The 24,223-nt window shown below is 56.8% G+C and overlaps 1 protein-coding gene across 7 annotated transcripts in view; it reads right to left on the reverse strand.

The window, feature by feature from the left end:
• The window catches only part of STIM1 (stromal interaction molecule 1), a 95,647-nt gene extending 73,181 nt beyond the window's left edge, over positions 1 to 22,466 (reverse strand). For 6 of the 7 annotated variants that reach the window (XM_086481582.1, XM_086481579.1, XM_086481580.1 and 3 more), the window contains exon 1: positions 22,344 to 22,466. In XM_086481582.1, the coding sequence (XP_086337708.1) occupies positions 22,344 to 22,452 (109 nt within the window). In that variant the 5' untranslated portion in view covers positions 22,453 to 22,466. Of the gene's footprint in view, positions 1 to 320; positions 342 to 22,343 lie in introns of those variants that run through there. The other variant, XM_086481576.1, reaches the window with a different exon arrangement.
• Between the last annotated feature and the right edge of the window lie 1,757 nt (positions 22,467 to 24,223).

Raw genomic sequence — 24,223 nt, forward strand, 5'->3', positions numbered from 1 at the left:
CCTACAAAATGAAGGAGAGTTTAAACAAGTCTGAAGTGCTCTGCAGGCTAGGAAGAAACACGCCCGTGCTGCGGTTGCCTCTCCAAAAGCAGAAGATCTGCCAGACCAGCTCGAAGCTGAGCTGTTCGGCTCCCGCGCGGCGCAGCGGGGGGAACCCTGCTTTATCCCCAGTCTATGTGACCTTGTGCCACCGGCATCCACCCAAACACAAGTCAGCCCTCCTCCAGCTGCCTCCGGAAAGTCAAAACGAAAGCGTGACAGAAGAACCTGCAGAATAACAGCGACCAAACAGGCTCTAGGCTGGGAAGCAGCGTGGGTACCTGCGGAGGGTCTGCTGCGGGGGTCACCCAGCCCTTGCTGCCACCACGGCCACGACACAGACCACCCTTTTCTTCGAAGGAGAGGCTTCAGGCCCCATGGGACATGCAGTAAAGAACATCTAAGGGACAGGGGCTGGGACAGGCGGTAGCTCACATCACGGAGGACCACGGGCGCTCCTGCAGCCAGCCTGCTCCGAACACCGACTCCTCCCAAAGCAAACGTCTTCCCCTATCGCTCGCACTCCTAACTCAATTTTCTTCTCCTTCAAACGGAGCTGATCGTTGTCTCCCGAATTATGTCACCCCCCTGGTGACGCAACCTGACTGATTACATCGGCTGACTCAAGTACAAAACCGCACACATCAGTAAATTGGGTCTAAAGGGCATTTTACCCCACGATTTTTTGCTCATAGCTAGCTATAATAGTGGTGTTTTGGCTTTCTTGTTTGGTTGGGTTTTTTAACCGCGATCCTCATTATTAATATTAAGACTGCTTTAAAAAGCAATCTGCAAAATTTGGAGGCTCTTTATTCGCTCTAATTAGGTTCAAAAGAGAAAATATTCGCTTCCTGGTAGACATACATCAGCCTAACCAGGAAAAGCAGCTGCAAGCGGCAGCAAGCTTGGGCACAGAAAGCAGCTCTTGCTTTGCAGCTACTTGTATTTCTGATACTTGGGGAATCTTACTACTTAAATATTGAGGGGTGTGCAACTCCTCCCCTGTTACCTTCTGCGAGCGGACGCCCACCTTCCCAGCCACCACCAGCAGCCTGCGACGGGCTGAGTCCTCCTGCGCAGCCGGGTGCGTAAAGACGACGTAAAGCCCTAAAGGCGACGGCTTCAGGAGGAGAGGAGAGCCACGGATCGCTCCTAACAGCCGAGCGGGCCTGCCCACGCAGGCACCACAAACTGGAGGCGCTGAGGAACATCTAAAGCAACTTGAAGCAAAATGCCTTTGCTTCAGAGGTGAGCGAACCCCTCGCTGGATCAAACCTGATCCCACGCAGCCCGCAGCGGGGGCACACAGGCCGCACAGCCGACAGACGGCTTCCAGTCCGAAGCGCCGCAGCCTTGTGCTTCCCGCTGCAGAGGAAGGAAAGGATGGGAAAAGGTGAGCCTACGTGGTACAGCGGGAGGACTAAACCCTCTCTTCTCGGTTACCCTCGGTTAGGCCAGCAAGCAGAACCGCAGGCAGCAGCTCCAGCGCTCCAACCAAGCCTTCCTTTCAAGGCTCCATTGCCACAAAGGTTTGACATCTCACTGGTGAAGCACTTCAGACCCAAACAGCTCCTCTGGCCAGAGACGGTTCACACTAATACCTCCCCATTACGTTCTACTGACTTTTCAGTTCATTACTTTGGGGAGTTTCCTTCGGAATTCAGAAAGAGATTTCCAGTAAGAGCAGATTTACGAGATGCATAGCACAGGACTGACCCAAAGGCCAGGCTTACACCCCGAGCCTCTCATTCACCTACATCTCAGCAACACTCGATACGTGGAGCAAAGCAAAGCTTCCAGAACCATTGCTTTTTGGGGGCTTTCTCGGGGGTGGCCTTCTCTTCTGCTCTTCCTGCTAGAACCCCCTGGGCTGAAAGCCCACCTCTCTTGGCTTCACGGGCTCAGAGGACAGCTGCAGGAGCACGTTGGCCCAGAAGGAAAAGTTTCACGAGAGGACAAGCCAGAAGGACCTCTTGCACGCATTGCCAGTCCTCCTTGTCTTGCAACAGCCCGGGAATCAATCGAGGACTCCCCACATCCCTACAGCTTCTGCATAATTAACTCGGGCGAAGCAGCACCATTTCCACGCTGCCATACAAGGACAGCTTCTCCCAATTATAACCTTATTTATCCCTTCTGTGTCTTACCAAGAACTGATGATTTTCACAGAAACTCTAGAGAGCAGAAAACACGGTGACAACAGCCTTTGCTGGCGGAGACGGCACACACTCCGCTCCACGGGCAAGAAGGAACCAGCTGCTGCTGGCAAACAAACCCTCGTGTGGGATCACCGCGCTGCTGCATCCGGCAAGCTCACTGCAGGCACATCCCTGTAGTTCACAACACTTTCTCATTTACAGCACTTCTTTTTTTTTTCCCCCTGAAACCAGCAGTCTTTCCCTCCCATTTAAGAGAGCAAGGCCATGCTAAGGCGAGATGCTGCAGACCCAGCAGTAAAACGCCGCTCTGCAAATTAATTCCTAGACCTCGAGAGCAGCATGCAACTGTTAGCTTGACTTCTTCAGGAACAAAACCCACCTTCCTGGTCACTCTGTTATCCTCCAACTTCCCCAAACTCAAAGAAACATCTCATGCAGTTCTCCAATGCCTTCCACGAGGATCAGGACACCAGTGCAGGGGGACCCGAGGCCGGCAGGCACACGTGGGTGACCCACGGCCCCAGCAGACAGTGGAGGAGAAAGCCGATGGCACGGGGCTGGAAGGGGAAGAGGGTGGGGAGATGAAAGCAGGAGGAGGAGGAAGCAGCTCATGAACAAAGGACATAAATCCGCAGAAAACCCAAGTTCTGTTATTCTTGGTGCTCGCAGACCAGTTTGGCTCTACACGCGCGACAGCCGGGAGCCCCGGTACAAGACCGAGATCCTGGAGGTCTCAGCCTACCGAGGGAGTGCTCTTTGCAATGCAGTTCTACCAGATTTCCCATGTAACGTGATAAACGGTAAGGAAAGGAGCAAGGGATGAAGGGAACCGAAGAAGAAAGCGACACCGCTCTGCATGAAAAGCTGCAGGAGGGCATTCACAAAGCTCCCCTCCGGCGAGAGGGAGGATCCCGACCTCCCCACGGGCAGGGGAACGGCTCCGCATTCCCCTGGTACAACCCAGCGCATCTTTGTTTCCACTAATTGCAACTCTAAATTAGATTAACCTAATCCCCATGTACTTCTCTTGCCCTGTGACTAGTTACTGCCAGGTGACAATGCTCCGTACACAAAAAGAACGTAAAAGCTCCCAATACAAAGAGCACTAATTAGGAGCAGCAACGGTGGCAAAAAAAAAAAAAAAAAACACCAAAATAAAAAGCACGCTGTCGTAAGGCAAGCGTTCCTAAATTACAATTCTTCTGCCCCAAAGTAATAGCTACCATCTTCGGATACAAAGGCAAAATAAAAAGCAATTAAACTTCGAGCAGCACTGCCGCGGAGGCGCGGGAAGGCATGTGTCGTGCTGGCACAACGGCGCGGAGCACGGCCACCACGCTGTCAGCAAACCTGGCCCGGCCCGGCTGGAAGCTGAGCTGATGCTGCTTCACTAATAAAGGTTGCTACTAAAAAAAAACCAAAAGAGGCCAGCCCAGTTCAAGGCAAAAAAAAAAGAAAAGAAAGTCCTGAAATGACTCGTCGTGGAACATGGGCTAAATCAGACGTTTTATGCCCTGTTCTGCTGCACGGGAAAATGGAAACGCTCCTCTTGGAGGGCACAGCCGGGAGATCCACACCCGCAGCGCACTTTGGCGAATAACACATGGACTAAAGTGACTTTTTGCTGTAGGTGACTTTACAGAACAGGACGCTGACCACGAGCGGCCCGGGAAGGAGCCGGCTGCTCACCCCGGCGGGGTCCCAGCAGGGCTGACTGCACCCAGCCTGCGGCCGCAGGAGGTGACACGCAACCCTCGAGACGCCGACGCCGCCACCTCCAAGTTACCAAACCAGAGGACCGTGAGTCAGTCAGTCAGTCAGTCTGTCTGTCTGTCTGTCTGCCTGCCTGGCTCCAGCATCCCCGAGCCAGACCTCCTCAGCGCTGCAGCGGCAGCTTGCTCACAGACCCGACACCACCACCCCAAGCGCCCCTCGGGGCCGTGCAAGACCCATCGCTTCTGCTGAGCGCCAAACTGCCGGGGGGGCGGGAGCAGGTGCTGCCGGAACCAGGAGGGAAGGAGCAACTGCTTTGCAGCAACGCAAGCTGTTATTCTGTCAGCTCAGCATCTCCCAAAACCTCACCCTCAGCTTGAGAAGACCGCTAAGGGGCAAGCTCCCAAGCCCGGCTGCCTGCAGACCAGAGGACGACACGGCCATTAGCGCTTTCCGGAGCAGCAGCAATTTCAGAGCTATCACAAACCACTTCTGCTCCTGCCCCTGAGGATGGTCTTTCAAAAATCTCCCAAGGCTTTAAAAGGCAAGCCGGCAAGTCGTTGGACAACGTGGTCCTCGTCTTCTACACACAGCGTGATGCAATCCGTGTTCGTGCACAGCATTTTAAAGCAACACAGTTGTATAAGCAAAAAACACGAGGAAGAGACCAGAAAATGCTGAATTCCTCCTTAGCACGGCTCCATTGCTCTCGCGGCTGTTGTTCCGCTGACTTTGTTAAATTACCTCGTTTAATCCCCCCGGAGCCTACCCCAAGCCTACCCTGCCCGCATGCTTTCACCGCAAGCTGGCAGCGCAGAACCTGCTGGAAATACAACCCGTCCTTGTACGTTTGACCAGACACCGGGGTTCACCCACGCCCCGGCAACTCACCTTTCCCCCCCACCGGTTTTAAGCCGTGATTTAGCTGCTGCCTGCACCGCTGCTTCCCACCAAGCAGACCGGAGAGGCAACCTCACAGGTTTTACTACGTGCTCTTGCCCAAAGCAGGGCAGAGGTGCGCAGCCAGGAGGCGGGTTTCAGGTAAATGAAAGCAGGAGAGAGAGGCAGTTTGCCAAACACCAGCCAGTGGGGGCGTCGGACAGCCCAACAGCCACAGGGCAGCACGATGACACCGCACTCGGGGGCTTTTAATCCAGACCAAGAAGCCGTTTGGCTCACGCTGGGCAGCGCAGCCCGAAAGCCATTGCTGCCACTCGGCCACAGAACACCGCGCTTGAGCCCACCGGCAGTAATTTGGAGAGGATGCATGAGTTACGGCGATGCCAGAGGAAGCAAGAGACGTCTTAAAGACTGCAGCCAGGGTGTTTCACAACGTTGGCTCGAAACCCCCCAGGACCAAGAGCACATCCCACCACCCCGGACCATCTCCATCCTTCACGGGTCCGGCAACCCAAACCACACGACCCCACGCGCGCTGTACGACACGGGTCAGACGTGCTGTTTAAACCCGCGCAATGGTTAATCTAATTACCAGCTCCTGAACTCCCAGCTAGAAAGTAGGTGATCAATCTCTCTTCGTTATTTCTAAGCACCAAGGATGGAAAGCGCCATTCAAAGCTGCCCCGGGCACGAAGCCAGAAGACCGGAGTTGAGTTTGACCCCGTTCGTCATTATTTCAGCTGAACAAACAGTATCTTTTCTGTAACTCTTTATTCGGTAAGAAACTCGCCCCACCGTTTCAATGGGAAGGATAAATCACGCACGAGTTGGGAAGGGAACAGGAGAGTCCGATTCCAGAAAAGCCCGAGCTGCGGTCCCCGAAGCCAGCGTGCTGCCGCAGCACGGCGGGTGCTTGGGCGTGCGGAGCAGCACAGGGAGGGCAAAAAAATAAATCAAGGAGACTTGTTCTTCGGCACGGCATAAATCCTCCAGGCAGACGGGTTTACAGTCCAGGTGCGGAGGTACGGGACCCTTGCGCTGCAGAGCGCTAACCAGCCTCTGGCTAAGGAACGACTCCCAGCAGAACTCCGGATTTGCTTTGGGACTACAGAAATTATTTTCCCTCCCTCTCCCACACCGTCCCACACGTGTGGGTGCCCGCAGCGCAGCTGGCAGGCCACTGAATCAGGAAAGGAAGAGACGTGTGTGGTCACCGGGGCCGGCTCGCTGCCACGGCGGGACGCTCCTGGCAGCGCGACCCCGCTCCTCAGCGCCACCCGTGCTCTGCGTCCTCCCGGCCGCGCCAGGTACCGGGGGCAGACACGCTTTAACGGGCACTTCGTGTACCGGAACGGTCTCCTCAGAACGGCAATATTCTTATCAAGATGCCGTCTTTGAACTTTAAAGCTCCGCCAGCAAAGCACGCAAGTGTTGAAAAGGCAGACGTCAGAATGCAGATTTCAAGTTGAATCAAACAGCAGCTTATAATAGCTCATGACCAACATGAGCAGTCAACCCAAGTGTCCATCAGCTGTGCTCAGAAACAGAACACTTAATTTACGTTTAAGTTAATTACAGACTACCACAGCTTCCAACAATAGAGAGGCCATTTAAGCTATGCACTTCTGAATAAGAAAAAAACAGTCTCATTTTAAAAAACTATTACTGTAAAACACATCTAGGAGGGACCATGACTTTCCGCATGACATGAACCACCAAACTCAAGACAGACAGCAGCTTCCAGTATCCAAATTAAAACCAAAAATATTGTGATTACTGCACAAACACGAAGAGAAAAATGCTGTTCTTTCAGTGTCACAGCTTAAAAACAGTTAAATCCTAACAGAAACAGGCGCGGCTGGTCTCTTCTTGCAAGGGACACGAAGCAGGTAGTTATAACGACACGGCCAACAGAGCGAGTGGCTGCCCTGCTCTCGGCAGGATGAAGATTTCTCAGATACAGGCTGGACGGCTCAGTGGAGAACACACCCCCTCTGGTTAAAGAGTTACGAGGCAGCTGCAGCAAAACTGGCTTCTGGTCCTGTCAACCCAAAGCTTCCAGCCCCATCAGCGGCCGTGCTCCGGGCAGCCTTTAAAAAGAAAGAAACGCCTGCAATCTTAACCCCAGCTTCGGTAAGGGGCTGCGGGGGCCCTGCTACGGCAGCTGGCTCTGCTCAGCACGGCCACGGTTCTGAAAAACCGCTGGGCAAACTTCTGCAGTCTCCCACGGCTCGAGCGGCCGGCAAAGCCCCCGGCCACGCTGACGGTGGGTACCCAGTGCCCGCCGAGGGGAGGCTCAGGGCCCCTCGTTGGCTGTCAAAGTTCACCCCAAGAGATTAATAACCGAGGGGGGCACCTGAGCAGGCACCCGTTTGCCTCTCCTGTGGGGAAAACGGCTGCTCATCAGCCGGTATGTCTGTCTGAAGGAGAGCCAAGTCCCTCCGAGCCATCCTGGCCGTCCCACCTCACCCGGCCGCTGGGCTGACTGGGCTGGTGCTGCACCAGGGAAGTTCAATTTGCCAAGTTTTTGGTCATTTCACTTGGGGAAAAGAAAAAAAAAATAAAAAATCATTTGTGCTGAAAAAGTTTATCTTATTTTTTCAGGCTGCATCAGCTGATCTGCCAAAAAAACCAAGCCAAGATGTGTTGTGTTCCTCCCTTGAAACTGTCCTGCCAAAGCCTTTTGACCAGTACGAGCCCAGGACCATGTCACTGGACGTGCTGGTAGCATTTATCTCCCGGGAGCAGAACTATCGCCTCTACAGCACTTCCGCACACCCCGGGCCAGGAAACAAGGGACTAAGTTTAGCAAGCGCTGGGCTCGGCAAGCGCTGGGCTCGGCAAGCGCTGGGCTACCGACACATCCACGTCCCTCTCACCCGCTGGAGCCGCGCCTCGAAGGCAGCAGATCATAAAGCACCAGCAAAGCCAAACTACTGCCGTTCCAGCAGCTTTTACTCTCTGGGCTTCTGACCAGCGACGCTGGCCCGCAGAGAAGCAGAAGAGCAGAGCTGTCGTGCTCATCTCCAGGCTGCTGCAGCGCACACGCAGCTCACTGCCCTCGTTACGCGGCCGCGGGGAGGAGGAGCAGCTTCGGCTCGGCGGCCTCCAGCCCCCAACGGCCTCGGACGGGGGGACGTCCCGCTCTCAGCCCACCCAGGCTGTTTCTTTTTTTATTAGGTGGTTGTATTTGATGATAGGAGCTCTAGAAAAAGCCCGCTCGCTTTACAGTGACCTACAAAGAGCTATACATTTACCCCATATCTGATTGTTTTCAAAGTCATCACCAGTGCGTGGTAATTCCTCGCAGCTCTCCCGGGCTGACACTGACTCTGTGGGGACCGGAGGAGCAGCAGCACTAGGAGCTGAGCAGCAGCACTAGGGGATGTTAGACTAAAAAAAAAAAACCCCGTCAGTGCTTAAAATTCTGGGTTGTTTCTGTTCTGCTGTACCGGATCGGGGTTACGCTGAGTCATTATTTAACATCAGCTACATTCAAGTTAAAGAATTGTGTTTATTAAAGGCGTAACTTTGGCTACCACTCAAATTCCCTGCCAAATCCTAACGCAAATACAGAGGTGTTTCAGGAACACAAGTCCGGACGACTCTGAATCTTTTCAGTACCTCGTTAAATAGGAAAAGAGACTCTCGCCTCTAACTCTTCAGGCAGAAAATATTACTTCCAGCACCAGCATAAAGGGAAAAGGTGCCACGAGCTTTCCTCCTCTGCTTCAAACCGGGCGACCTCCCTGCAGTTCCCTTATCCACACTCCCCTCCACTACGCCCGTCTCCCCTCCCACCTTCTGCACTGAAGCCTTCACGTCCACTTTCACCAATGCTTACACAAAGACTCTATCCAACCATCGAACCTTTTTCTTCTTTCTTTCCACTGCAAATTTTATCTTTTTTATTAAGACAGCTGTATTCTGGCGCAACGTCCAAGAAACCACAAAATTGTATTTGCAGCACATAGCCGGTGTGGCACAAGTAAGCAAACCTTCATTAGGAGCCTGGTAATGCCAGAAGAATTTAACTAATACCAAAAAGAAAAAGGAGGCCTCACATCAACTGCACACGCTGTTCCTGTGCCAACACGGCGTGGAGACAAGCACGGCGACTAGGAGGCTGTAAAATGGGTTTATAATGGCTGTAACTGTTGCTCATTTACGCTGTGAATAAATAAAGGCAAGCGACTGGAAGACGACAGCGATCAAAAGGAACACAAATGAGGAGAATGCGCTCTCTAGCACTAGCTGCAGTTCTCTGGACTGTTTTTTTTTTCTTTTAATCTCTATTTGGACCGGTATTACCACCAGCCAGCTCCCAAGCCTACTTGCAGGAGACAGGTCTAGGCGCGCGAGGAGCGAGGACCTTCTCTGGACGGGTGCCGGCTGCAGGAATCTCCCGGTCAGAGGCAGGCGCCGGCGTGCCATGAGCCAGGAGCATCCCCGCGGCCGTGCCGGAGAGAGGGTGGCCTCGGCAGCGGGCACGAACGAAGGCCGGCCGGCTTCTCCTTCAACAGACACACCAGCTAAAGCTATCACGGATGAGAACTTAGATTAAAAAAAAATTCTATTGGAAACAGGGGATTTCCCTCCGCGGGCAGCCACGCACCAGTCCCATCGAGCACCCTGACCGTCGTCAGCGGCACGCTGGAAGGGCTGCCCAGCTCGGCAAAGCTCCCGCGCTGCGTTCTGCACACCCTCTTCGCACAAAGGAGAGGAAAACGGGTATGAAAACACGTATCGAAACTAAGGGAAACTGTTCTCCTCGGAAATCTGCATCCTGGAGGGGGGACGCAGCTGCTGACCACCTCGTCGGGCAGCACTTGCCTTCGGCAGCCCTGGCGAACATGCCACCCCAAAACCAAACCCTTCCTCCGCCGTCTCAAACGAACGGAGTGGCTGAAGCCCGCTTTGGGCTGTTCAGGCTCCAATACTGGGTTTCTATTCTCCTCCTAACTAGCACAAATATCACGGGTCTGAGACGCCCAATCCCACCAGCGACAGCTTCCAGAAGGAGAAAGCGGAGCGCAGGGTGACGAGCAGAGCACAGCGTGTCGCTTGCTCGCCCCGAGCCCAGCCCGGGAAAAGAGGTTTATTCACAACCACTTGCTGCTGCTCCATCCCGGCACGTCTCTGAAGGTGCGGGACAGATTCCATGAAGGTGGCTGACCCAGCAGACGGACAGATTCACATCAAGGTGCTAAATTTACTTCACAGGCGCACCCAGATTTCGGCGAACTCCCCCCTTACGAACTGCCCCTTAGCCGTGCCCAGGAAATGATGGATGTCCCACAGGCTGGGCCACCAAGCTGACATTTGTGAGAGGGTTCAAGTCCCTGCTCTGCCAGATGACTTCCTGCATGACAATGATATCTCTGCGCTTTAATCCTTCTCTGGAAACAGGAAGACGAGGGCTTCCACATCCCACAGTGTCAGGAGGTTAAATATACCAGAGATCGTGGTGAACTCCGAGGAGCTCGAAGCGACGTTCCCGGGGCAGTCGTTTGGCAGACACCGGAGAGGAACCACCTCCGCTCGCAGGTCCTCTCCAGACTTCAGCCAAGGAGCAAGAGTTGGGTTTGTTTTAAAAATTAATCTTCCCCGAGTGAACGGCAGTTTGAGCGTCTCCCCCAACCCCCAAGGGATCACAAGCGCAATTGCAAGAGTCAACAAATTACGCGTTTACAACGGGAACGAGAAAGAGGTGGGGTGAAACGACCCCCTCCTCTCGCATCTCGGGCAGCCTCCGCCCGGTAGAGACGCTCTCGGCACGGGCTGGTACAGCCCCCGTCCCTGCAGCGAGGCTGCGGCACGCACCGGCTTTCCTGCCGCCTCTCCTCCCGCGCCGAGCCCGGTGACGCCGGTTCCAGCCGAGGTGCCGGTAACTCCCCGCGCTCCCGCCCTCGGTGCCTCAGGAGGGTGACAGGGCGATCGCAATGCTGGGATGCGGGGCGCTCTGGGCATCTGGGCAGAGACCGACTGTTGTTCCCACAAAAGACCTCAGTGGTGCAAACGGACCAGGACAGAAAACAGCCGAAAAAGAGGAAGGGCTGGGGTGAGCCCCTCCCCACCGGGGAGCCTGCCCGGGCTGAGCCGTACACCTCCTGGTAGCACAGGGAACAGAAAAGCATCTCAGACATTTCACCTCGTTGGGCTGAGGGGCTGAAAATAGCCACAGGATGAAAACCAAACCCGCTGGACAACCTATCCCAGCCTAACGCCGGAGCAAACGCTGAGCAGCAAGCTGGAGGCAGGGCGGGGGACGAAGACCGAGCTGTCTTCTGACTCGAGCTCTCGGCACGTGGAGCTCCAGAGTGGGGTCAGAAAACAGCTTTAATTAAAAAGACACTTGTCACTGCAAAAGGGACATCTCATCGAGTGCCCACGGAAAGGATCGGGTACCTCCGGAGAGCAGCTCCTCCGGAGCACAGGCAGGTGAAACCGCTGTTTGAAGACGGCCATCTCGGCAGCGATGGCGCAGGAATACCAGACGTTTAGATTAAGATGCAGCTTCTAAACGACAAACTCAAAGGGTTGAGCCTCACCCTTACTAAATCACATAAGGATGAAATGTTTTTTCTCCTTTCCCAAGAGGGGGGGGAAAAAAAAAATTAAAAAAAAAAGGTGGGAGAAAAAAAATAGCAAGGGATTCCACCTCCCACTTTTCCTATCAACAGCTGTAAGCAAAACTTCTGTAGAATTCATCCTGCTGCCTGCAGCGTGGGAGAGGTGCGCCGAGTGCCCTCAAACAGCCCTCTCCACCTCTCTCCTTTTTTAGCCATACAACTAATCAAACCAAACGAGAAACGGCAAAACCCGTTTATCTACAAAACACGGAGTGTGGCTCTCCAGGAAGCGGCGTGGCCCACCGAAACCCGCCGAGAGCAGCACGACCCTGGGCACGTCACGCCACGGGACGCTCGGCAGCCGCAGCGCTGCATCTGACCCGGCCCTGCCCCTCCTCCGGCAGCACCAGGAGACCACCGAGCCCGCGGCTCCAGCCAGGTTTCACAACCACAGAAGCCCCCGCTGCCCTCTCGGCAGCTGCCGAGAGCTTTTTGGAGAGCTGAGTGGCTTCCAAAGGTCGAACTGGGTCTGCTCCAGCGCGGAGACAAGGCTCCAGGAGCAGCTTCGGCACGCGCCGAAGGACATCACAGGCGGGACGGTGCTCCCACCGTTCTCAGACACACCGAGGCTCCGCGGGACTGCGAGCGCTCCTCCGCTTCACAGCCATCACCCCTGTGCTCCGCCAGGGCCAGGGGGCCCGCACTCGAGGTGGGACAAGGACAGCACCCCTCACTGCCCCCCGAGAGGTCCCTCTGCCCGCAGGGCTGCCGGGTGTGCTGCTGTCACCGTTCCCACCAACGCAGCAGCATCCCCTATGTTAGTTTTCGCCCTCCCCAGTTTCACACCTCCCAAGGCTTCTCCTCCCTTACTCAGAGGACACAGCTTAATTAAACGGCTCTGCCTAAAGCCAGCCGAGCTGCGGGAGTGCCATCGCAAGCTGCCAACCCTGATGGAGGCCGAGGAAGCTCTTCATCTTCCCAGCGTGGTGGCAGAGGGTTGGCAACTCGTGTCTCTCGGGACCCCCGCAGCCAAAGCCAGCCTGGGGGCTCCCCGCCAGGCAGCACGGCTGGCAGGAAGGGTTTCCAACGCCTTCTGCCTCCAGGCTCGCTCTCGCTGCCGGTCGTGTCACCTCCGGAGCCAGGAACCTAAAAAACCGCGTTCACCCGCCGAGACACCGGGCAGCTGCTACAGAGCAGAGATGGGGGCTGCTCTGGCAGAGCCCGGTGCGATCCTACCGCCACCGAATCCCTCCGGAGTTTCACCAAGGTGCAAAATTTTTGTGCCTCAGTCCCGGTTTAAGGTGGTGGGGCTTGCCCCGGGGAGGAACCGGCCCATGCCCTCCTGTGCAGAGGGGTGGAGGCAGATGCGCAAGGGTTCACAAACCACAGCCAGAAGTATGGGCATAGACAAGTCGGTCTTTTTGATCCTTTCTACAGTTTTAAAAGAAGAAAAAAAAAAATCTCTCCTCTCACTTTGTGGTTTGAAGAACAGGTACGCCGTGAAATAACGAGGCACAGCGAACGCTCAGGGATGATCTTTAATCAACCATTTTCACATAAACGCGTTATTCCCGATTTCTTTACTTCCTACAAGCTTAATGCCACTGAGGATGGGTCAGACCCTGCTCCGGCTGTAGGAATACCAAGAGAGGAGAAAGCACAAAGGCTCCACGAGGACCTGCCCAGCCCGTCCCCACCGTCGCTTTCTGCCTTCAGCAACGAGCTGTAACAACGGCCGCTGGTCCTCGGCGCTCACTGACATCCTCGGCCGGTAGGAAAAGCCACCGCGTGCAGGGTTAAGAAGGAAGAACACTTGGATGGGCTGACTGTTCTGGGGGTCATCCTCACCACACTGGGAATCTGGAGCTTTTCAGGAAGAGGCACAAGTCCTCCAGGCAAGCCCAAGTGACATACTTTGATTTTTGCCTTAAAAGCAGCTAGAACAAAAAGCACTTGGGCAGCATTAACAACAGCAGTTACCTGGAAATTATTTTTCTGAATAATATTAAATTTATATACCTCCCACCCAAAAAACTGCGTTTTATCCTGCATCTGTCTGTCTATATCAAGGAAATCAACAGCTTTTTCTTTCTTTGGCTTACTCGCATTAATTATGTACTGGCCCTCTTACAAATCTAAACATACGCATTGCTGAGCAGCTTTAATCCTGAATTACTTCTCCCTCTCCTGCAACACAAAGCTTAACTCCCAAGCCAAGGGGCAGACTGTTCAAACAAGCAAGCTGTTCATTTGTAATTCAGACGAGGAACATTCTTAAAGTTCTCGTGTTTATTATGCTTCTATCCTCCTGCAGAATTTCAGGCACCAGAGCTCAACAACCTGAAAGAATGAACTAAACTGACCTCAAAACTCTGCCCCTCAGGGGACAAGATGCAAGAAACACTCAGCTACAAAAACAGCCTCTTTTCTTGCAAAACGTGCGGCGGGATCGTGTGTTTGCTAACAAACATCACCTTTTCCTACCAGATTTGCTACTGCTTCCAGGTTCTGAAGGCTGGCCGGGATCAGCAAAGCCGCCTGTAACTTCCAGGCCCTGGAGAAGGCGAAGGGACGGCGCAATCAAGACGCCGCAGGGCTCCCTGGTAGGATGGAGGGCGCCCACAGAGCGGTGCTGCGTGTGACTGGAACCCCGCAGACATCCCGCACGGCGAAGGGCAGCAACGGGCATCCTGGCCAGAAAGGCAACGGCTCGCGCCGTGAGAGCGGCTTCAAGGAGCGCTCGGTGGTTCCCAACGCCAGCCTGCACAGATGTCCGCGACACGCGGGGAGCTAATGCGTTTTCCAACACGGAAAAAATAGGTGACTTAAAAATAGGTCCATAATCCCGACAAAACAAGCATCCCGATACCGTTCCGTCAAGATCAAACAAACAAGCACAGACAATCCACGTCCAAACCCACCCCCTAACGACTTCCTCATGTCCCTCTGATGATTCCCCTATCGAGCGCCGAGGTGGGCTCTTCATCCTGCAGCTGCCAGTCAAAGCAAACACTCCAACCGGGCGCAGCCGTGCCATCGCTCCGGTTACCGGCCGGCTCCCCAGCAGGGACGGCACAGAAAGGCTCACCTCAACCCACAACCGCACCGACCCCGCTCTGGCGACCAAGAGCTTGGTATTGATCTAGTCTGAGTCAGTGAAAAGAGTAATTCACTGGTGAACGCTTCCAGCACCCCGGTGAGCCGCGCTGGCACAACGCTGCCTGGTAACACACGGGCTCACAGTTTGAGGCAGAAGCTTCCCAAGGCTCCCATGGGAGAAATGGCTTAATTAAAGAGTCCATCGTCCACGCCTGCCTGAGGACCAGCACCAACTGCTAAAAAATGAACCCGAGTTACGGAGATGCCAGAAAATTAATCACGCCAGGACTGCAGGGGCTGATTAAAGTGAAGGTAAAGGGAGAATTACAGCCTGCCAGAGAGGCCCACGTGGATCAGACCACACAAGCAAAGGCAGACAGGTCAGCAAGGCGGCCGTTGCCTACACACGCATCAAGCACCTCTCCTACCCCAGAATCAAGCTGAAGGCCTCGGGGCAGGAGGCGGGGAACCAGAAGGTCCCCAAGGCCGTACCCCGTAACAGGGAGAGAGCACAAAAGAGGCCCAAAAGCCGCGTTATTAATAGCGCTTGACGGCGGTGCGCCGAAGGGTGATCAAATCTCCTTTTCCAGCCGCGGACCGGAGGGATTCCCAGCTCACAGCCCTTCGCCCAAGCAGCAGCTGAAGCCCTGTCTCCCCTGTCCAGCACGCAGCCCTGCCCCGGCAGGTCGCCGCAGCGAGGTCCTACGCAGTGGCCCACGCAGGCAAAACGTACTCCAGCAGGTACCAGAGGGCTCATCCCAGCAGGAATCCCAGAGCTGAATCCCAGAGCTGCCCCAGGAAGAACCACAAGGCCCCAGCTCCAGCCTGCTCAGGAGTTTATTTCTCCCTCTCTAGCTTTGTCTTGGTTAATTAGCTTTGCTTTAAAGTAAACGGCTTTTCCAACGCTAACAGGCCGTGCCATCAGGACCTGCAAAGGCACAACGCGAGGGCCGTTACGCTCGAGCCGCTGCCGGCACCAAAAGGGACCTCAGCACCGACCCTGGGCTCGCAGAACTACGGGGACAAGGGCCTCTGAATCAGCGCAGCCTCGGAGTTGAATAAGCAGAAGGAGAATTTTTAGAAGCAGAAGGGATAACCTCATGGAAAACTGTTGCTTTTCCATCCCCTGCTCACACACCCTCCTTTTAACAAAGAAATCCATGTGGAATTACACCCGGATGCCCTCTTACTTCCTTTCCCTCACTGCAAACCAGGCAGATCTCGAATTAAAACTCATGGCATGATAACACAGTTCCCCCTGACGTATTGGTCTAAAGCACAGCGTGCACCGGGCAGACATCTGTCCCCTGCCTGGATGAACAGGAGGCGAGAGCACGACGATGGAGTACCAAGATACACCAAGCAGCCCACGAGCTGAACACAAACTGAGCAGGCAACAGAAAAGCAGATTATTTTTTTTTTTTCTTTCTTACTCCCTTTCAGATGAGACACGCTCCGTTTCACCGAGACCATCAAAGCACCCCAGACCCTGCTGCCCACACCGTAAGGCATGCCAGGAGGCTCCATCGCACATTTACTGCTTCATTCCCTCCGGAGAGGGAAGGACGGACAGGAGGACTGCTGCTTTGGACTTGCCACACGTGCGCAGGCGTCCCTGCGTACCCTCGCCTCACCTGGGGGAAGACGAACCAAAAGGCACAGCTGGAAGCAGGATATAAAGAAAGTCTGCCACGGTCTGGGTTTTTTTTTTTTTTTCCACGCAGGAGCTCATTCCAGGGCTGTGCACGGAGGGAGGGACCCCGGTTACGCCTCAGTCCACACTGTGTGTGCTGGCACGGCCCCGCACAGCCAGAGCTGCTCCAGCCCGCCGCAGCAGACTGACAGGGTGGGGGGCAGTAAGGTACGGCCCTGAGAACTGAGGATTCAGCGGCAAAGACGCCAAAAATGCTCAACAACCACATTCAGCCCCTGCCTGCAGCCGTGTGCGAGGTCTGTTTTGTCCCCCCGGCACCTCTGGGTTACCCGGACCCCTGCTCCGATGCCCAGGTCTGAGCTCCCACAGCTCGGCCGCCCCCACCTGCGCTTTCCAGCGCTCAAAGTCTGGTTTTTCTCTCCCACGGGGATGCGGGGAGGGCAAAGGCCCCAAGTAGCTCAGAAACCCTGAACACAAGTTTGTGCACGCCTGTGCAGGCACGGCTCCTGAGAAAACAGATACCCCAAGAGCTCAGCTCGCCTCCGCTCCAGCCCCTCGACCGCAGGCAGCATCCCGGCAGCGGCACTGCGAGCTCCACTGGCCACGCTGCTCGTTCGGAAGTCCCTCCTGGCAGGCACGTCAGGCACGAAGAAAGTTGCTTTTCAAAGTAATAAATAAACTTAAAAAATAATAATCCAGGCTCCGACCCAGCTGAGCATCGCTCTGAGTTTCTGGGCCAGCGCAGGGAAGAGAATCAGGAGGCAGGAGCTCCCCGGCAGCGCCACCAGCCCGGACGCACACCCATCCAGCCCCGCTCCTCTTCTACACGAGGCCGCACGTTGATGCCAAAAGACAACAATTTCTCCAGCTCTTGGAACGGGGATTCCTCGGGATGAGTTTCATCCCTAAACGAAGGAAAGGCTGTGCAACCCGCTGAGGTTTCCAACCAAGCCGGTAAAGAACACTGACTGTTTCCTGGCAGAGGTTTCCAAGTATTCTCCAAAACTACTTCTCCCTTGCCCAGCCCGAGGCTGCTACTCGCACGTGCAACTTCTACTTGGTGGAAGCGCGTACCTGGAAAGACTTAACTGCAGCTGAAGCAAAAGGCAGAGCAGCAAAATCCTTCTAGTCGTGAAGGCAAAGACTCCTTTAAGCAGCATTTCACCGTAAAGCAAGGCAAAAGCAGAGCAGGTCACCATATTTCACAAACTCCTCCCCAGCGCTGTGGGAAAGACAGGGTCGTAAGAGCTACGGCAGGGATGGTGCGCTCTGACAAGACGGGTCGTGTACCTCCTCGAGGCTGCGGTCCAGGGCAGGCTCCAGGAGGAGCCAGAGGTTTCCAGCACCCTAACAGGGGGGACAAAATCCTGCAGTGGTTCTGTTTACCCAGCACCAGGAGGTTCCCGAACACCGGAGAGCAGCCAGGTCACTGGTATCTCAGTTAGCCGCTTGCACCTCAACACCCCTGATTTCATGCTGACCTCCTGACTTCAGCTGATCAGACTTTTCCTAAAGGCAACTCACAAAAGCATCTTGCTTGCTGCAGTGGATGAAATCAGAGGTTCTGGCAAAGGAACAGAGGACAAATGCAGATTTTGTCATCACGGTGGGTGACGTAAACTGCAGCGCCACGGAATAACCGCGCTACCACGAGGTTTCGTTAACTAAGCAGCTGGCGACGGCACTGTTTAAATCGGTAGATAAAGCAGCAACCACCCGCTCGTGCTCCCGCCCTGCAAGATTCCCGTGCCAAGCTTTCAAGAGCCACCACCAAGTCCACGTTCTCTTCCCACGTCGAAAGATTTCACTGCAAGTTCGAAGACCAAAGACGATCGCTTTCCAAGCTGGGGTTTGTAGCGAAGGATTAACTTCCACCAAACCCCGGCATCTTCGAGTGACAAGCACGGGATTTCCCAACTGCAGCACCTGGAGGTAGCGCCCTGACCCCGAAATCAACGAACCAGGAGGTAAAAGCTTGCGGCTGCAGCCCCCCTTCATCACCCCAATTTTGTTAAGCATCGATGTTCCTTGGTTTTACGTGCAGCTTGGGCTCAAAGTGCTGCAGGCAAAGAACAACCCTGAGCACACGTCTCCAGGTTTTCTTTTGATACGATCTTAATATTTTCAGAACTTGTGCTCTGGTAACACACCGACCCCCCGGCTGGGGTCACAATCCCGTGTGTTAAACACCACGTGAACAAGAGCAAAGATGCCTCCAGAAATCTGGGGATCAAGGAATCAAGACAGGGAGGCAGGAGCCATGCCACCCAGAGCCCATCTCCTAACTGCTGCAGGAAAGACAGACAGGGAAAATCCCCCCCAGGACCCCCAGCCTGTCTCAACGGTGCCAGAAGGGGGACGCAAAGGAGAGCCCAGACCTTCTCCAGCACAGGCAGACACACCCCGCACCCCCGCGGAGGCACGATCACGGACGGACGGACGCAATCTCAGCATGACATGAAGCCAGGCTCCGGGGAAGGCAGCCCTGTAGCACCCGTGTAGTACTGCACGGGGACGGAGCAGGCACGGACCTCGCCAAGCGGCCGGCTGGAGATGAAGGAAGCCAGGAACGACCCCCAGTCCCCCACAGCCCAGCCCCTGCACGGTCCGTTCTCCTTGGGTCTCCCACAAACACACCTGACGGCCGACCCACCGGCCCCCAGTGTGAGGACCCGCACGGCAGGCGATCAAGTGAAAAAATTAAGAGGAGCAACGTCACTGACACCAGTCAGCGTCACGTCATGACAAGCAGGCTACCGAGCACGCCTACTGCTTTTATCGAGACAAAATTTTAACACTTTTGCCCAAAAACAGTCGATGGGGCGCACAAAACTTCTGTAAAACGTTTGACACAACCCCAGATGGTGCGCTGCTGCCAACAGCAGAGGGAACACAACCGGCCCCACGCGGGTGAGACTGGGGCAACTGACAGCCTGCAGCAAGCCACTGGAAAGGGAAGAGAAAAACCCACCACTTGAAAGCAGAATTTGTCACCATGTCCAGGAGGAGCCTCTCTCGCCCCTTTCAGAGGGGGGTGCACGGAAGCTCTCAGGGCTGGAAGCTGCGGCTAGACAAATTCATGCTAAAAATAACCACCACCGGGTGGAAACAATAACGGCAGGGTGACTGCCAGCACATCCTGCGCAGCGGCCGGGGGACCGGCCGCCTCCTTCGTGACACCAACTTTTCCTGAAACGTGTGCTCTAGCGCAAAAACGGGCTGCCGGGAGGTTGGGGAGGTCGAGCACCTCCCGGGGTCTGCGCTGCTCCGGGGGGTCAGGCTGCGGACTGGCCGGCCTGGGCTCTAAAGCACACACCGCCGCCGCCTCTGCGCCCTGCGAAATGGCTCCTGTAACCAAACTTAAACCTGATACAGGCAGGAAAAGACTAAAGATTAAGCCCTCGCTAGCAACGCCTGCCTTCGAACGAGCAAAAGCCAGGAGAAAAATCTAATTTTCCCCAGAGTTCAGTCACCAACTCTAATTTTCCTCCATGGATAAAACTCCCCATTTCAAACTCTCACTTTAAAAAAAATAAATAAATCTTAGGAATCAGAGACATAAAACTCGATAAAGCATGCTGATGGACCCCTTCGGTGTGTGCAGGAACCTAAAGCCACCGAGCCTCACAAGCAAACACTGCTAAACCCCACCCTTCTGCTCCCTACAAACACCACCTCCCTGCAGCTCCTGAAAAATTCCACCGTTCCAGGAAAGAGTGACCCATGCTGTCCATTTTTTATCAGTAAAATCACGCATGGTAAAAAAAAAAAAAAAAAACCCAAAAAAAGGAACCTTTTCACTTTCAAAAATCTGTCAAAACTGAACACTTTCACTTTCAAAAAATCCACCAACCACCTACCTCCGATTCACGGTAAGAGCCGGTGCCATCGCAGGCGTGCGTGCAGCCGACACAACCCTCATCTTCTGCTTCCAGGCCAAGCACCACGTGCTGTTTGCGCTGCACCGAACCGCGAGCAGCAGCTCTAAAAAGCCAAGAAGCAACGGGCCGAGCGGCCTCAGAGGCCGTGCACCAGCGCAATGAGCACCACCGAACTTCCCAGCTACCCCAGCGAGGGACTCAGTGCAGTTACACTAAGAGTTACCCCCCTTCCGAGCGAACAAACCCCTCCTCGACCCCGTCCACCGGCACGCTTTGGGTTTCACCCTGCGACCGGCGCGGTGCCGCATGCGGCTCTGCAGGCTCTGGAACCCAGAGGGAACGAGAACGTACCAGTTGGGGAAAACCCAAGGGTAAGGAAAAGCCCCTCCGCTGCAGGAAAAGCCCACCTGTAGGCGATTTTATCAGAGACCGGGTCTCTGGCCTGCCCCCTGCCCGCCCTGCTCTGCTCAGGGAGAAGAGCCCGTCAGCAGCTGAACCGCCAGGGCCGCCGCGCTTCTGCAGGGCCTCCAAAAATAACTCCTCTGGAAATTCCTTGGAGGCATAAACCTTGCTTCATCAGAAGGGCTGCAGAGATCCAGTTTCCTTAATGGAGCAGACTGGATGTGAACCGGCCTCAGGATTCAGGGTGGCGTACAAAGAGTATAAAGGGTTCTTACAGAACAGCCAGCGTGCGGTTGGTGTTGAGGGAAATAATAATAAAAAAAAAAAAGGTAAGTTGCATAAATCACCGCGTCACCGAGACGAAACGATCTGCCCGCCCGGGAATCAGACACCGAGTTCCCGATCGCTCGCTCGATACGGCGGCTCCCGGGACGTGCCCTGCTCCCACCGGCCGGCTCGGGACACAAAGCCAAACGCCTTCGTAGCAACGCCGCTGCGGCACCTTCCCCCGCGAAGGCCCACGCGGCACCTTCCACCGCCCCCAAAACCCCTCCGTGACCCGTCCCCGGGCCCTTGCCAAGGCACCGGCCCGAAACGCTCGGCGAGGGAGCAGCCTCGCACCCACGCAGAGCCCAAGGCGGCACCTCCCCGCCGCAAGGGTCCAGAGGGGCTCAGGGTCCGGAGGGGCTCCCCGCCCTTCTGCCCACCCCAAACTGGCGTGTTACCCCTCGTGGAGGTGGGACCCTCCGGAGCGGATCCAGGCTGCGGGTGACGGCGGCGGAGATGCTGACAGCTCTGCTCACCGCCGAGCTGGCCGGTGCCCAGGGGCGAGTTTTCCCCTCCAGAAACCCATTTATTTCTTCACCTGCAGCGCTCACAGGACACAGCTCACCGGTTTGGGGTTTTTTTTTGGGTTAGCACACGACAACTCGGCGCTGCTGCCACGCAAAGGCAGGGAGCTGAGGATTTCTGGTTTGCTACCAACAATTAAAAGCACGTTTTTAACGAGCAGGCCCCCGGCTCTGACCTCAGGGACTGTCACAAGGACACACAGCACACACCCGTGCCCACGGTGCTTTCTCCAATTCCCAGCCCCTCCACTGAGGCTGGCTCTGGCCGCGGCGTGCCACCAAAGCCTGGCTCCCGGGGGGAAAATCCACCCAAATCCAGAGGTGCTTGGGCTTCTCCTTTCTTTTTTTTTTTTTTTTTCTTTTTTTTTTTTCACTGGGTTGTTGGCTTTTGGGGCAGACGGGAGGGAAATAAGGTGGAAAACAGAGGAGCTTGCTGTTAGGGCTTTGCTACCTCCCCTCTCCAGGGCCAAGAGGTGGGAAAAGCTCAGCCCCGGCGCAGGGCGAGGGCAGGAGAGGGCCGGGTCGCTTGGGACCCCTCACCCCGAGGCGGCCCCGCCTGGGAACGTCCTTAAAAACCCAAACGCACAACTTAAAACACTGGCATTTTCCGAAACCCCCGAAGCCACGATGCAAAACTCGCTGCAAAACTCATTAAGCGAATAGCTGGAGCCCGTTGCAAAAATAAACACGGATTATTTTTGGTCCTCCGACCCCTTGCCCTGAGCGCTGCGCGTTTCCGAAGCGGGGCCGGGACGCGGGTAGAGCCGCTTTTGCCCCCGAACGCCAACAACCGGCCCCGAAGCGGAGCGGGGGCCGCCCGGTAGGGCGCTGGCCCGGCTCGCTGCCCCGGGGCCTGCCCGCAGCTACCGGGGCCGGAGGCCTCAGCGCCGGCCCAGCGGGGAGGAGGGGACGGGGACCGCGGCTGGCCCGGGTCCACCGGGTGATCGACCGATCCCCTCGGCTGCGGGGGGGGGGGGGGGGAGGGGGCGGTTTGGGACGCCGGCGGGAAACGGAGGCCTCGAGTCAGGGGGGGACGGGGGTGAGGGGGGTAGGGGGGTGCCGGCCGGTCTCACCTGCGATGGCGGTCTCGTCCAGGTGGGAGCCGGGGGGCCGCTCCCCCCGCCCCTGCTGCAGGAGGAAGCCGCACAGGACCCACACGGCCACTCCCGACCGTAAATCCATTTCCGCGTCCGCTCCGCCGCTTTCTTCCCCCCGCCGCTGTCAGCTCCGCCTCGGCATCGGCCCCCGCCGCCGGGCCCGGGCGCTCCACCTCAGGGCGGTTCGGTTCCCGCCGCTACCCCCACGGCCGGGCGGGAGCAGGATGGGCGCTCCGGAGCTGCCGCCGCCGCCAGCTGAAGGACGAGGCGTTATTTCCCGCTGCTCCCGCTGCCCCGGACCGGGAAACGGCACCGGGCTCTGCCCCCCCGCAGTGGTCTCTCCCGGGAAAGCCTTGCCCCCCCCCACCGCTTCCCCCTCAGCAGTGGTCTCTCCCGGGAGAGCCCTGACACCCCCTCCTCTCCTCAGCAGTGGTCTCTCCCGGGACAACCCTGCCCCCCCCGTCTCCTCAGCAGTGGTCTCTACCGGGACAACCCCCTCCGTGTCCCTATCCCCCCCCCCCCCCCGCCCCCTCATAACCTCTCCCCGGTCCGCTCCTTCCCTCACCCCCCCCGCCGCAGTCTCTCCCGGGACAGGCCCGCACCCCCCCCCCCCCCCCCGTAGCGATGGTCTCTCCCAGGTACGCCCCCCCCACCCCGCGCGCCCCACTGCGCACCGGGCCCCGCCGCTGCCGCCGCCGCCGCACGCTCGGTGACAGGGGGCGGAGCCAATCGCCGCCGTGCCAGACCCTCCGCGGGGCGGGGCCGCCCCGTGCCACCGCCCGCCCAATCAGGGGCGGGCACCTGGCCACGCCCCCTCCCGCTTCCTCTCCCCACCCCCGCCTCCGCCGGGCTCCCGCGCCCGTCGCTGAGCCGCAGCGGCCTCTGGCGGGCGGAGGCGGAGATGCCCAGGCTGGGGTCGGGCCGCTGGCGAGGCGCGGAAGCTAAGCAGGGGCGGCTTCGTGTGACGCCTGGATGGGTGACCTCAGCTGAGGGGACCCCGCCTGAGTCCCGGGCAAGGCTTGTCAGAGCACCCCGGAACATCAGAGCACCCTGACACGTCAGAGCACCCCGGAACATCAGAGCACCCTGACAATGTCAGAGCACCCTGGAAGACCCCGACACATCAGAGCATCCCGGCTCGTTAGAGCACCCTGGCTCTTCAGAGCACCCAGCTCGTTAGAGCACCCCAACACATCAGATCACCCCAAAACATCAGGACACTCCAACACATCAGAGCACCCTGACACGTCAGAGCACCCCGGCTTGTCAGAGCACCCTGGCACACTGCGGGACCCCAACACATCAGAGCACCCCAGCTCATTAGGGCACCCCAGCTCATCAGAGCATCCAGCTTGTTAGAGCACCCCAACACATCAGATCACCCCAAAACTTCAGAGCACCCCGAAACGTCAGAGCACCCTGGCACACTGCAGGACCCCATCTCATCATGATGCCTGAGCACATGCTCGCTCGCAGTCAGGCCCGGGCCACCGACGCTTCGACGCCCCCCGAGACCCCCAACACCCCACCGGAGCCACGTGCTCCCGGCGGCATCACCGCTCACCGGCGCTGGACCGGAGATGTCAGCGCCCTCGGGGCCTGCGGCCACCCACACCCGGAGCCCACCGGCCCACCGTGGGGGTCCGGAAGGGCAGGGGTGAGATGTCACCGTGCCCTTTCCCCTCGGCCCCGGGGCTCAAAGCGGAAGATCCCGGGTGCGGGCAGGGGGTCTCGCTCCCCGAAGAGCAGCCTCGCCTCCACCCGCCCCCCCCCCCCCCGAGACCCTCCTGCCCCAGGGCCGGCAGCCGGGGACCCTCATGAGCTGTGGGTGCTGCTGGGGGGACCTGCCCCTTATA

The sequence above is a fragment of the Leptosomus discolor genome, chromosome 1 (assembly GCF_034619465.1).
Source record: "Leptosomus discolor isolate bLepDis1 chromosome 1, bLepDis1.hap2, whole genome shotgun sequence".
Classification (NCBI taxonomy): domain Eukaryota; kingdom Metazoa; phylum Chordata; class Aves; order Leptosomiformes; family Leptosomidae; genus Leptosomus; species Leptosomus discolor.